The sequence below is a fragment of the Acanthopagrus latus genome, chromosome 2 (genome assembly GCF_904848185.1).
Source record: "Acanthopagrus latus isolate v.2019 chromosome 2, fAcaLat1.1, whole genome shotgun sequence".
NCBI classification, from domain to species: domain Eukaryota; kingdom Metazoa; phylum Chordata; class Actinopteri; order Spariformes; family Sparidae; genus Acanthopagrus; species Acanthopagrus latus.
This window is the reverse complement of record NC_051040.1, coordinates 22,253,975-22,268,840: the sequence shown is the minus strand read 5'-3', so window position 1 is coordinate 22,268,840 and position 14,866 is coordinate 22,253,975. Positions and strand designations below refer to the sequence as shown.

General features: G+C 47.9%; 1 protein-coding gene across 4 annotated transcripts in view; it reads left to right on the top strand.

The window, feature by feature from the left end:
• The first annotated feature begins 11,284 nt into the window (after positions 1-11,284).
• ets1 (v-ets avian erythroblastosis virus E26 oncogene homolog 1) overlaps positions 11,285-14,866 on the top strand; it is a 41,453-nt gene continuing 37,871 nt past the window's right edge. The window contains exons 1-3 of one of the 4 annotated variants that reach the window (XM_037075944.1): positions 11,285-11,598; positions 11,751-12,005; positions 13,061-13,137. In XM_037075944.1, the coding sequence (XP_036931839.1) occupies positions 11,981-12,005; positions 13,061-13,137 (102 nt within the window). In that variant the 5' untranslated portion in view covers positions 11,285-11,598; positions 11,751-11,980. Of the gene's footprint in view, positions 11,599-11,750; positions 12,006-12,926; positions 13,138-14,866 lie in introns of all 4 variants that reach the window. The other 3 variants (XM_037075916.1, XM_037075925.1, XM_037075935.1) reach the window with 3 other exon arrangements.

Sequence of the window (14,866 nt, the reverse complement as noted above, 5' to 3'; positions counted from 1 at the left end):
AAGATTTAAGCGAGGCCTGGTGATGATGCGTTTCTTTACACGTTAAACTCCTCATGAAAGCCTTAACCTAGCCTCTCTCCACACTGTAATGGTGGCAGTACGGCTTCTTTTGTTGCAAGGAAAATGTCGGAGAGGAGCCTCAAAGTTGCGATGGCTCGCTGTAACAACACAACTTGGAGCACGGGCCGACTTATCAAAACTCTTCCTCTGCCTGTCCGTTGAAAATGTCTCCCGCAGAGCGCAGACAGCGGCCCACTCCTGTGTGCGGTGATAATTAGCAAGGGGAAGTATTAAATTAAAGCGAGCCAGCCATTTTATGAGGCAAGCGTTTATGAAGGTAACAGCATCCCTATAAATTAACGACCTCCCAATGCCTCCTGATGTGTTGCCACTCATCAGGTCCAGAGCAAAGCGCTGATACGAACACTGTGTGACCTCATCTGCTCAGTCTGGGTATTCTCGCCCCCGGGTGGGGGCGGGGGGGGAGGAGGGGGAGTCAGGCTGAGATGAGAGCTCGGGAGAGGTGGAGGGACATGTGGTGTCGAGACAGAACGCCCGTTATCATTGCATACAATATGCTCTGGTATGCACTTAATCAAAAGGAAAAGAGGGTGCATGTGTGCTCTGTGCAACTGCAGTCCATATAATCACTTCTCACAGCGCCACAAACTACAGGGAATTTCTCTCCTCTGAGGGCATACACATGGATTTCCCAGACCACTTATCTTATGTCAATTCAGCTGTAAGCGCGGACACACCCTGCCTCGGAGTCCAGACTGGGCATGGGAGGCAAGGTGCTCACTTTACAGTTTAAATCAATCTCGGTTGCCGGGGGTGGGGTGTGGGGGTGGGATGGTAGTCATCCCTACATGAATAACACCAGGCTGAAATAAAGCCCCTGAAAACGGCTGCTCGTGTGGAAAAAAGCAGGGCGAGCAGGAGCAAGGAGGAAAGCAGTGCCATTTAGAAAGCCTAAATCATCCCCTGGACTATAAATCCACTGACCGCTCATCATTCAGCAGCATTTTAAAAAGCCCTTAAAGAAAAACACAGAGTGAAATGAATATGCTGTCACCTCTCATTTGGGTCTGGCCCGCTGGCTCAATAAGAAAAGTGTTGTTCCCTGGAAGGCTGCTGGCCCGGGCTGAGCTCTCAGGTTTAGGGTTTACCCCTGTCCCGCATTCTCAAGGCTTTTACTTTGAGGCCCGCGTCTCTCTTTCCTCCCCCACGTCCCCCCAGACATGTCTGACAGGCTGAACTCGATGTGGGCTGCTCACCAGACTACAAAAATCATTCATCTGTGCCTTCAGACGGTCAAATCTGGATCTAATAAAGGGAGCTTGCCTATTGATCCTATTCATGGGGGGAGCCACTGCCAACTGTCACCACTGGAGGGCCCCCTGGCTCAAGCTAGGAGCGGCTCAGTGAGGACTGTGGCTCCCGTTTGTTCAGTATGGGGAAACATTATGAACGAGCCGGGGAGATTATTATTATTTGGTTTGTGCAAATTACTTCAGGTGATTCATTGTTTAAAAGAGGGATTTAAGTAACTGATTGTTGCTTTGCCCAGCTTAACCTACAATGCGCTTGATGGAGCTGAGATGTTACCGTTTTCATTTTAATGTTTATGTTTTTGCTCCAACCAGTCATCCTGATCCGGCGGCACGGTATTGAATCTTGCACCATGTCGATGAAACACCACTTGTGTTAAGTATTCAGATGCCTGCCTGCGACCTATTCAAAGACAACATGCTGTCGACAAACGTGACCTCAAGAGATCAACTTCTGCAAGATAAGATGTTTGTTTCCTCTTCTGACCTTGTTTGAGGCTTTAAAGGGGGGCCTTCTGGGGTTATTGAGGCCAGAGACAACAACAGCCTCCCACATTTTCACCTGTGGCACAAACAAACATGTGAAACAGGAAACATACGCCGCCGTGCGCTCACACGGAGCTTGCCAGATGAGGGCAGGGCATTGTTTTTTTTTTTGTTGTTGTTGATTTTTTTGTTTTTTAGCATTCAGGCGAAGCACAATGAAAGGCCACAAAAGCAGCACTAGAAACATCCTCACAGGACCGCACTGAGATAGGGAGGCATCTCAGAACAAGAGAGGAGAGAGAGAGAGAGAGATGGAGAAGGAGAGTGAGTCACTTTTAGGGTTGTGTTTATGTGTGGGTGAGGGCACTACCCCAAACGCCTAGGCAAACCACAGCATTCCACGCCGAGTCTTAAAGAGACAGAGCGACGCTGTCGTCGTATTTGGGGAGCAAAGTGTTAACATATGGCGATGGCTATTCGAGACGGCTGGTGCGACGCACAGAAGCCTGTAGGTGGCCGTGCCAGCTCTCTGATTGCCGTCTGACAGAAGGCCTCATCAGCTCCGACAAGAGCGTCAGGTTGTGTTTCAGGAACATGAAGCAAAAAAACAAGTAGGTTTAGAGGTTTGTGTTTCAGTCTGGCAAAGCGACGGCAAACGATAAAGTGTCCAGAAAACATCAACATTTTCACAGTGTAAGTCAGGCTGGCATTTAGCTTTGGTTTGTGTCATGCTACTACTAAAAATACTAGTTTTAGGTGTCCTGGATGTGCACTGCAGGGATCCAGGGATAGAGGGCAGAGTTGAGCTGTGGAACAAGTGTGACGGCAGCAGCAGCAGTGTGTTGTGTCAGGCTTGTGACTGAAACCTTTCTCAGTGAGTTACAAACCTTTTAAGAGGACTTTTGGATCATCTGTTTCTTTTATTTCTTTGCTGTAATCACTGATTTTTATCCTGTGCCGCTGCTTGTCTTGGCCAGGACTCCCTTAAAAAAGCGACTTTTGAATCTCAACGGGGGCTATCTTGGTTTAATGTTACCACAAGGAACTTTAAACTGGTTATAAGTCAGTCTCAGTTTCATAGTGACGCTACTATTATGACTTACATAAGCACACAGGGCCATCAGGGAGAAGACTGGCTGTTCCTTTTCAATCAGTTTCTCTTAAATGCCTGACACAGGGTTGGATTTGGACTTATTTGGTTTGGATAAGTTGAGCAGATTAAACCATCCTTTATCACAAAATGCTGAGTCTCGCAGCCTGAGATGTTCCGCAGTCTGGTGGTATGGCACTAAAACAAAGTTCACTTTGCTTCATCCGTCATCGTCTTTTGTCCACAGCGGCCACCGTGAGCAACGCAATATGAACACTCCTTGTAGTATCTACTAGATAAGTATTAAACAAGTTCAACAAGTTCAACAAGTACTATGCTTCCTATGAAGTCAGCTGACGTAAATGTAGATTCAAAACACTGTCTCTGTCTTTTATGATATTCAGTGTTGTGTGCACACTTTTGGTTGGTTTATGGATGTCCCTTACATCCCAAACATTTGCTGCAGATCAGCAGCAAAGCAAGGCAGAAAGTGCCCTCCATCCATAGACAGAAAGCAGTGTGGGTGAACAGCACAACGATGACAGGCCCAGATTGCATGTAGAGGAAGGGAAAAAAAAAAAGAAAAAAAAAAGCTTGCTGCTAGGAAGAGAGAGAACGAAGACGAGAAAGAGAATGAGAAAATGAGAGCAGTGTGTAGGTGTGAGGAGGGAGGTGAGAGCATGGCGGCGGTGGTGGTGTTGTGTTGACAATCGGGTGGTTAGAGAGAGAGCGAAGCTGGGGGGACGCTTTGGAGAAAGGGCTTCTGAGAAGGAAAGAGAGGATGCAGAGGAGGAAATGAAATGGAGGTTAGGGGGCAAAAAGAGAAACAGCCTGTTTCCTCCCCAAAAAATCCGCGGCACAATGCAAACTTCACATCCTTAAACCGTCAACTGAGCTCTAAAAATAACCCCCCGTTTCTGCACCGTAAGAGGTGGGAGTGGGAGTAGGGGGTGAGTGAGGTGTGGGTGAGTGGGGGGCAGCTGGCGGTTGGAAATGGGAATGAGACTTGGAGTGAAAAGTTGGAGAGAAACAAAGAAAGGCTGCCCTGCCAGACAGTGGTGGTGAGAGATGGGCCAGAGCTTGCGTGGCTGCTTGTGCATGTGCGTGAGAGAGAGAGAGAGACAGAGATGGAGAGAGATAGAGAGTGGGAGTCAAAGTGTGAAAGTGGAAGAGAGAGAGAGAAAACGCTGGCCTCGACCCCAGAAACTCAAGTTGTCACAGGACTTTCACTTTTCGAATGATGATTTAGATGATGACGATTTAGAAAATACCACGTTTTCTATAACGGTCTGTCATCTGTAGTTCAAGTAATCCTCAAACGCTGAAACAGCCTTGATGAAGAAACGGCCTGTTGTTCACCTGTTGACTGACTTAGGAATTGTAAGCAATCTTTTGCAGTTAGCAAGCACGTTTGTCCCACCGACACACCACTTCCCTCACCCTGATACATACTTAAAAGTATGCACTTTATTTCACTGCCACTTTCGTCCCCACTGTGAGCAAAGATGTTTTTTTGTTTGTTTTTTCAAAACTCTTCTCACCTCCCACCTCTGTGCGAGCCAAGTGTAAACCCATTGTGACAGTGCCCACTGTTTTGTAGCCTTGAGTTTGGCATTATACTTGTCGCCATCCTGTTTTTTTTGTTTTTTTGTTTTTTTGCAGCCAGATGTGCCAAAACTTGAACAAGAAGGAAGAAGTGGGAGGCCATGCAGTGGGAGCCACTTCAATCAGTCGATCACAAGGTAGCCACGCCCTAAATCAAACCCTGCTTTATCAGCCATTTTACTCTGGTACATGGGTCCATAAACTCTGTTCTGAGGGTCTTTTTCTCATAAGCTCACATGCAATTAGACTTTTTTTTGAAACCAGTGGCCATGGTTTTAAGCACTTCTGCACAGGCTTTAATTTTCAGACCCAAGAGCTCTGTCCATATTTCAGACACTCAGTGGCGCCAGCTCAATCGGTCAATGGACAGCATCTGGATGTCTTGGGATCACACTTGGAAAACTGGCGTGGTGGCAAGAATTTAAAGTTCTCACATTGACTTACCAGCCGGTCGTATTAGGTTCACATTTCCTGGAGAGTCACCATGCCCACAAACAAAACACCGCAACGCTGGGGCATGGAAATTCCTATATTGCCTAAAGGGACATGAAATGGCCGCCTGCTGTAACGTGCCTGAGCCACCACCCTCTAAGATTCCAGCTAACAGCGTCAAGTACAACCTCACCTGTATACCATGCAGCTCCACCCACAGCCGACAGCACGCTGGCTGTCCTCTCTGCTTTGTTCTCCTCAGTGGATCTTCAACATGGCTATCGGCGAATTGAGATGGAAGAAAAAGGCTGTGGAAAAAAAGGCATTGGAATTTACGCTTTTAAAGTTATGCCAATGGTACTTTGTGGCATCCCGTGGAAAACCTGCCCAGTGTATTAGGATAATGTCCTCATTTTACAGCTGCTATTCCGGCGAACATCTCCAGCACCTGGAAGAAATCCCATCCAGATTTCAGTCCAGTGCCCTCAAGCTAAATCCATCAAAATGCTGTTTTGATCCCGGATCAGGTTGAATTTTGGGCCAAGTTGTATTTAAAAACAGCTTGTTCGAGAGTGGCCTACTCCAGGCTCAGCAATATAAGTAAGAGCATTCCTAGGACTTTGCTCATATTACCTTAAGTTCATCAGGTACTTTTTCACATTGCAGTGTTCTGCTACATGGATTTACGCCAAGCGCAAAGGTAATTTCTAATATTTCTTGACCCAGGTCCGGTGACCTGGAAGAGGTGGTGAAATTGAAGTATGTCAGACAGCGAACGAGACCAGACACAGGACACAAGACAGACTCTCTTGAAAACCATCCACTGACAAGCAGCTCCTTCTTCCCTCTCATCACCCTGATAAGCCCTCCTCTGCAGCCTGAGCCACACACCTCATCACAGGCCGGCTGGACTGAGTGAAGCCGACAGGTCTACCAGCGGCGCTGATGTTGTTATCAGTGTGAACACGACGGGGATGTGGTGGAGCTAATGATGCCTCTTTCTCACAACAGGTGACCAGGGACTTACTGGAATAATGCAGGGGCTCAACCGGTTCTTTAATCACTCAACGGATTAACAAACTGCAGTTGTGTCAGGAATGTGTACGGGTGATTAACACTGCGGAGAGAGAGCCAGAGTGGATGTACACAATTTGAGCTGAACAGAGCGACATAACTTTGTCATAATGAGTTGTCACTCAGGTCCCCTAGTTGGCGCCCCTCATCTTGTAAGTCTCTCTTTTTCCTGCTGCTTTCAACACTTGTTTCTGGCATGTTCCCTATGTCCCCCTGTCTCACTCTCCCACCCCCCATCTGTCTCACTGATTGCTCTCCCCCTACGTGCCTCCCAGGCCTGGCTCTCCACCTCTCCCCTCTCGCTCTCACTTCTCTAATGAGCGTGTGTGTTACACAGGCATTCAGAAAACCTCCTCGGCTAATTACATGACAAGCATCTCGTTCTGGGACACTAATGAAGAGGAATAGCGAGCGGTAGACGCCACTGGAGTGGTGGTGTGTGTGTGTGCGTGTGTGCATGTGTGTGTGGTGGTTGTTATGGGGGGGTCAAGCTGGACACTAGGTGGGGTGTTTGTGTGCATTTGTGTGTGTGCTGTGGGTGGTGGTGGCGGTGGCGGTGGGGGGGGTGTATTCTGGCGCCAGTCCAGCAGCTTATCAACCGGGGCATGTTGGACTCAGCATCTCGTTCTCTCCCTCCCTCCTCGTCTTTGCTTTTTTCCTTTCATCTGACTAAACTCTCATCTTTTTTTTTGTTTCAGGTTTTTTTTTTTTTTTTGTCAAGCAGCATTACATTTACACTCATTAAAAGATGGCGCGCGGCCTGAAGAGCGCACTCACTCTCTCGGTCTTTGAACCGTGCCGTAAAATACATGTAAATCCACGATCTGTCACTGCTCGCTGGCCTCCGCGCTTTGCTGGCTCTTTGCATAAAACTGCTAAATGCGCGGTGTTTGTTTCAGCGGCGGAATCAGTTGGTCACGGGCACGGCATTAATTAAAACACAACACTGACGAAAGCTGCAGCGTTTGCACGCGCGTAGCCTACACACAAACCCACACACAGTGGAGACAGGAATGGGAGAGAGAGCGACCTAGGCAGCGATCCAGCGACTCAGCATGTGGTTTGGAGGAAACTCGCCCTGTCAAGAGGCACACTCGGACAGAAGATCGCTGTCCCGTACCATCCCCTTGTGAAACGCTTGAGAAACACGAACCATCTGGAGGAGGCTATAGTGCACACTCTCGACCCATCAAATATCGAGGATGTTTGTCTGATTTACAGGGCCTATTTAGGACTGTTTGGACAACTTGGCTGAGGGATTGGTGCTTTAATTAAAGATAATATCAAGGGCTAATATTGGCCCCGGGACCTTTGCCTCGCAGTCAACAGTGCAACAAAGTCACGGCTCTGTGGGCGAGGGTGAGAGTCTTAACCACAAACACGTCTAAATGAATCTAGTCAGGCCCGATACAAAGGCTTCTCCATGTTCTTTATTTCGCTGAGGTTACTGCCCCATATTCCCCCCAAACTCTCTCTCAGCCGATGCCAATAGCAACGCGAGCTTCTTTCAGGCCCAAGCCCACCGCGGCGATGGCATATTGATACTGTCATAAAATATTTCATCCTCACTTTATTCATTAGAGCTGCGCTTTAATCTAAAAATATCACGGGCAGAGAATAAAACAGAGTTTTCAGCGGCAGAAAGATTAGGCCTGTGCTCCTCTCGCTGAGCACCACGGCTCGGAAACACTGAGGCCCGAAATAGATGTTCTCCTCATAAAGGGCTCCTTCTTTGTAGTCGGCATACAGCAACAACATCTGCAGGGCAGTTTCTATGGGGGGAACAGATTCGGGCAGGCTATCAAAGAGAGAGGCGATCTCCTGTGAGAAGTGGTGGGCGGAGGACTTCCATATTCTCTTTCTTTTTCTTTTTTTTTTCATCTTTGCTCTTTCCCTCTATCTCTCGCTTCCAAAAAATCTGTAGCAATCAGGATGATGCTAATAAAAGACCATTAATATCACCTGTCAGCGCTATCTTTGGAAGATCCAAAATGAGAAAATGAGACAAAGGGATTCACAGTCTGGAGCTGCTCACCGAGACGCAGGGAACGAGCGGGGGACCGACAGCAGTACGGTTTGGTGTGCTGATTTAAATAAAGCACTGGGAAGACAGAAATCCATCAGTCCTCCATGAGAAGGACAACACGAGGGCTACGGGATGATTCAGTTCATCATTTAGCTTGAAGCGACTTCAGAGTATTTATCTTTTAGTCTGAGAGATGTTTCGGCAACCCTCAAACGGGGTTTGAACTCAGCAGTGCACCAAATGGTGGGATTGTCACCCCTGAACAGATGGTAAGAATAAGAATATGACCTCTTACGTGACTCCAGGTACTGTATCTTTCAAGGCGGGGAACAAAGCTGTCATGAAAACATTCTGTCAAAAATGTTTATGTCCTGGTCCTGTCCAGCTGAGGAATATATGGCATTGAACACTGTCAACATAGCAGACAGAACATAACAGATGATCATTTACTCAAGCATTGTTTCAAAGGTCCAATTTGTAAGAAAGCTGATTTTTGAGCTGCAACCCATCAAACACTGACGCTTTGGGATTGTAGGTCGGTCGACCGCCATCCCAAAGCGTCGGTATTTGATGAGTTGGGAATCAGGCTCAAAAATCCCGTTTCTTACAAACTGGACCTTTAAAGATCTTAGATATTTGGGAAGAAATTGACCTATGTCAGCTGAATAGTTCTCATCAACCTGCGAACAAATAACACATTGGCTGTAGCCCGGGAGTGGATCATCCATTGACAGGGAGGTCACTGGTTCAAGTGTCCGGCTCATCCGGCTGCATGTCGAAGTTTCCTTGAGCAAGACAACAGAGCCCAAATCACTTCTGAAGAGCGGGTCGGCAATCGCACGGCAGCACTCTGCCATCAGTGTGTGAATGGGTGAACGTCACAAGTTTTGTAAAGCTCGAGTGGCCAGTAGACTCGAAAAGCGCTATGGAAACAACTTTGCCATGGTGTGCAGTACGTATGCCAGGTGATACACCAGTAACTTAACCTTTAACTTTGGTGGACAGTTGATCTTTGTTGTCATGGCAAATAAACAGAATGAAACATGTCATAGTTTGGTTACGGTTCAGGCAACAAAACTACTTGGTTAGGTTTAGGAAAAGATGATGTTTTGTTCATTGTCAGTCAACTTACGGCCTTGCGTATAAATAAATCAACACTGTCCTTCGGTTTCACACAGAACATGAACAACAGTGTCCTGAGTGGAAGTCTTGGCCCATCCACCAGCCCCCATCTCCACCCCGTTTGGAGTTCCTCGCTCTCTGTACAACATCACCTGACATTTCTTATGCCTCATACCTGTACCCATCTGTTTTCCACATAACCTAAAGAGAAGGATCGGTGTGTCGCCTGCACGCTAAATTGGACTTTGGTATTTACTAGGCGCGCTTCCAAAGCTGTGTGATTTGTAAACAGATTGAAGTGATTGGGCTGGTTAAGTTCACAGCTGATGTAGATGCGAGAGCGCCGTAAGGTTTCACCGAGCAAGTGATGATGGAGTCCATAAAAAACCCCTGCAGGTCTTTTGACTGATGGCTTTTACTGGCGGTGACGGCGAGGCGTTCACTATCTGTTTAATGCAAAACATGAGCCCCAGCCGGCGCGTATACGGGCGCTCTGATCGGAAAAAGGTGGCACCATCCTCCCATAATCGGGGGGCGAGAAGGCGAGGGGGCAAAGTGATGATAGTGGCTTCATGCGGAGCAGAAGTGTATCGAGGGGCTCGCCTTTGAACTGGTGAGCCAGCTAATTGAAACAGCATTGCCGGGGCATCGGCTGGAGATCTGGATCGCATTCATCGGCGCTTTTATTCAATTTGGTCTCATCGGAGGGGCGCGTCCTGTGCTTCTCTCCCCACATGGCAATAAGTCATACCCTCGCCTTTTGCCCTCGACGTGTTGCCCATCTGTGTCCCCCGGGGGCCTTGAGGCACTGAGGCCCACCGAAAGCAGAGGGATTCAGACGAGGTCTTGAGAAAATGCAGGCTCCCTGCCACTGAGCCCCTTATGGTACTTCTTCACGCCTCTCACCTTGGACTTGACCCCACCCCGCTCTTCACTCACTCACACACTCAGACACACACACACACACACACTCACACACACACACACACACACCTCTTTACTCCTGCTTTCAAGATTTACTGTTAAGAGCGGGGGCTGTCAGGAAGTTTGAACCGTGCACTTTCTAATTCAAACAAATGCTGCGCTGGGGTCACGGAATTATCATGGAGTCACAAGGTGTTTCGGATGACTCGCAAGTGTTGAGTGTTTAGCTGATAGAGAGGGAGGGAGGGAGGGGGCGGGAGAGAGAGACTGTTAGGTAGCACTGCAGCGGAAAGCTGGTGACCTTGCAGCATGGAAATAAATAAACAAATAAAGCGATAAATAAGCAAATAGATAAAGCTCCTCACTCTTACCCGGTTATCGCTTATTTCTATCACAGCAGGTGGATGTAGATCTTGTGTTGTAGTCGGGGTGGGATGGGAGTTTGGGGAGGGGGGACACTTCTCATTTCGCAGAAGAGTGGTCAACGTTTCTGTCATAGCTTTAATCAGCGGCCCGCACGCCACTGGATTGGGCTTAGGCGGTAGACAAGGTGGAGGACGAGATGATAGCCAGCGATGTAGAGTAAATACATATTCAAGGAGCAGACGCTCCTCAGGTGCATTCTGGCAAGACCAGAAACAAATTGACTCGACAGTGACAGTCCTTCAAATGGCTTTTCACATCGACGCCAGATTTTAGAGGTTCACCACGCAGGACTGTTTTCGAATCTACACCGGGAGATACACAGCAGAGAAAAAAAAATATGTAAAACATAAACACGATGGTTTGATTGAAAAATGGATCAACAACAACAACAACAACAACAACAACAACACACACACACAGATGTTTCACAGGAAGATCAGCCATCATCATTAACATCGCACCCCTCCTCTCCCTGTGATGTTTTCCTGCCTCCTTTCCTGCCATTTTCCACAGCAAGACTTTTTTTTTACGTGGGAGGAAAAACAAACCAACACATGAACCAAACCTCACAGAAATGTTGCTCCGTTTCAAACAAGCAGTTTTAACAAAATCGTGCCCAAAACAAGGTGAGGATAAAACATCTGGGGTTACATCGAAAGTGACACATCACTGCGTTTCATTGTTTAACTTCCCTGCAAACCCTCCCGACTGACCGACTGGATGGACACACTTCACCCATGTGTGGACGCTCAGACTTGTGGGGGCGTGGACGGGAGTTGGAGCCACACCGTGCTGGCCACTCCACTGCACTCTCCACCTTGGCAAGTTCACACCTGTGCCGGCGGCTGACACGTGAAAAGTCCGCGCGGCTGCACGCACGGCGAGGAGAGCAAGACATTTGGAGAGGATTCACCGTGTGATTGAGGGAGGAGGGACTACAAGTGTGCTTAATATTCCTTCCTCTGCTCTGTGGGACTCGCTGCGAGCAGGTACAGCATCTCTGCAGTCCACCGCTCCTCAGCTGTCACACACCGCTCAGCTGCCCGGCGCGTCAGCCTCACAAGGAAACTTCTCGTTCCGCGGTAAGTGCAAACTTTTTTTTTTTTTTTTTTTTTTGAGTATTATTACTATACCAACATGAGTGATATCATCGCTGCCGCTGCTGCTTTGATGCGTAAGGGTTAAGAAGTGTTGGCTTTTGTAAAGTTTTTTTTTTTTCCTTTCTTCCCGTCAGGAATTCTCTCAAAGCAGCAGCAGCAGCAGCAGCAGCAGCAGCAGCAGCAGCAGCAGCGCGCCTTTTCTCTTCTTCTTTTTGTTTAATTGCGCCGCTTTCGACCTGATTCATCTCTGCTTATTTTCCGCAGCAAAGTGAACTTGCGTGCGCATTTCTTTTCAACCTGAACTTGACCTCTTTCCATATATTCTTTATTTCACTTCACTGTGCGAGCGTGAGGCTCCCTTCAAATGGAGCACTCTATACACACAACGTGTAAGTATGATCTATTTATAAAGCTAAATCAGATCCATAATTGGAGCCATATGGATGCTTTTCTCTTTTATTTCTTGTTTTTCTTTTTCTTCTTCTTTTTTTTTTCACCCATCAAATCAATAGCATTGTCAAAGCCCCAAAGGTGCGTGCATGCAGTTGAATGACAGGACTGATTTGCACATTCTTCACTTACTGTATGGGGGACTTTTTTTTCCCTCTCCCTCCCTCCCTCCCTCCAACAAGAGCATCCGAGTCTTTTTGAGCCCGTGAACATCTGCACGCATTGAGCAGTTGCGCATCTCCCCTCAATCTGTCAGCAGCTGCCGCCAAACTGAGATATGCCAAATTGCTTAACATATGAATGTGAGGAGGATGGGACCTGCCACTGCCCATGTACACCAGTCCCACCACCCCACCACCCCCCACCCTCCTCTAATGCAATCCTCCAGCTCAGTTTGCACTCTCTTTTTGTTGACGCTGCTCCAAGTAAACAATGTTAAGTGATAAGCGGGAGTGTGTAGGAGGGGAGGGAAGGAGAGGAAGAGGAAGGAGGAGAGGAGGAGGAGGAGGAGGAGGAGGAGGAGGAGGAGAGAAGTGATGGAAATGCTTCATCTGAAACGCTTTTTTTTTTTCTTTTTTTTTTTTAACGAAAATCTGCAGGCTTTACTTTAAGAGAGATAAATCAAAACACTCCTGTAGGACCTGCGACCTAAATCCGAGCGGGATCTGAACGCGGCGACGTGACACTGCCTGAAAACTAAACTAAACAGTTTTCAGCCTTGACACTGTGCAGCTGATGTTGCAGCTCAAATTTCTCACTCCTCCTTCTCTGTCTCCTCTTCTTTTTCGTTCCCCTCTCCCCTCTCCCTCCTCCTCTCCCCCTCACCTAATGCACACACACACACACACACGCACACACAGACAAACAAGTAGTATATATATACCACACGCTCGCACGCAGAGTGTAAACAGCGTGTGATAGATAGGTCACTCCACCCTGCCTCCTCTGTTTGCGTGTTGATCCCTTCAGCAGGCCCTGCTTCTCCTGTCCACAGCATCCGTGATGAGTTACTACGTGGATCCAGTTTCTTCCTACCCGGCCCTTCACCCCTGTGACCGTCTGGGCACAATGGTAAGACCTCCCTCGTAAATAACCCCAGTGTTAGGGCTGCCTCAGCTACCTGCCACACAGCCGGCCAGGAGCGTGAGGGAATGAGCGTTTTTTTTTTGTGTGTGTGTGTGTGTGTGTGTGTGCGTGCGTGCGTGTGTGCATGCCTGCTGCTCAGCCACATGGCAGCGCAGGAATGCGTGCAGGAGGTGCATGCGAGCTGCGCGCTGTTAGCAACTCTGGATCCCATCACCTCACAGGAACACGCTCCATCTGAGCATTTTCCCCGTTGAGGCTGGTCCAGCAGAGTTGCACTGATAGAGCCGGTATCTGTACACGCTGTACTTCGTGATTTCGTCAAAAGTTGAGAAACAGTTGTTGAACAAGACGATTCTCTGCAAGGCTGCGAAATCGCCCGTACGAGCTCCTCTGTGTTGCACAACCGGGCCGCGCCGAGATGAACTTCTCTTTAGCGGGTAATCTTGTAAAGGCGGAGACCCGCAGGCCTCCAACCTTGCCACTAACCAATCAAATTGGAGTCCGACCACCCCTGCTGAATAACACTTTCCCCGGCTGAGACACCCGCGCGGTGCTCTGCAGCGGCCTGTTTGCAAGAACACCAAGGCTCTTAACACTTTCCAAATGAGAGAGCCGAATACAAAGTCAGAGACAGTGGCGGCCGGGAACATTGGGATTCCTGTCAGATGAGCATTTGAAGGGTGAAGGCCAAGGAGCGGCAAAATAAATGCCTCCATTTGTATGCAGAGCGCCGGCGCATTAGGATAAGAGACTGAGGTTATATGCAAATGGCAACCCCACCCTGGCCCGATAGAGAACATAGAAGGATACAGCTCCCTGGCTCCTAATTGGCTCAGGTGGTGGGGCTTGCCTTTGAAATTGAGACTACTGTATACCAGGGCAGACATGGTCAAAAAGGTGATCCCGGGTCAGCCCGGTGGCACCATTCTCTTGAATTTACATGAAATATGGGCAAAAAAGCAGCAGGGCCTGATGTGTTTACACTTTAGTCATTGTCGGTGTGTTATATGCTTCACAGAGACCGCATGCAGGGAACAGTGCAACAAATTCAGGGCATCCAGGCAGCCTGAAGCACTGCTGAGTATTGTAGTACAATATAAACTACAGATTTTTAGCTCCTCTGATTTAGTTTTCTTTACAGATATTGATACTGCAGAACATGACTAGGGCTGTGTCAGAGATCAGTCCTTCGTTTAGTCGTTCCCCTCCACAGTAAGTAGGACGCAATGAGTAGTTCTTAGTACGACACTAAGCTGCTTACTCAAAAGTGAGTAATAAATCGAGATCTCAGACATTTATGGATCTGCATAACTTCGGGTCATAATTGACTGGTGCAGACTCTCGAGACGGGGATTTTGGAAATCATAAGAGGTATTGTTGCAGGATTCATAGCAAAAAGTGATATACATGGAATTAGTTCCTTTCATGTGAATTCATGCACAACTATTGGTATTATTTACATTTCTACGATTCCCTTTAAAACACATGCGCCGTTAATTCCACCCTCGCTAACTGTAGAGGCTGCAGTTCCTCCTTAGAGCCACTAGGGGATGAATAAACTAAAGTCACCTGACAACGAATGATTGACTGAACAGATTAATAGGCGCAATGTAAAGGATATTCATGCGACACTACTACGCTGCTAGCAAAGATCTTTACAACAGCAGGCGCTTTTGTCAGAAGGGGCCACTAGGATCAACAAAAGCCACAAGTT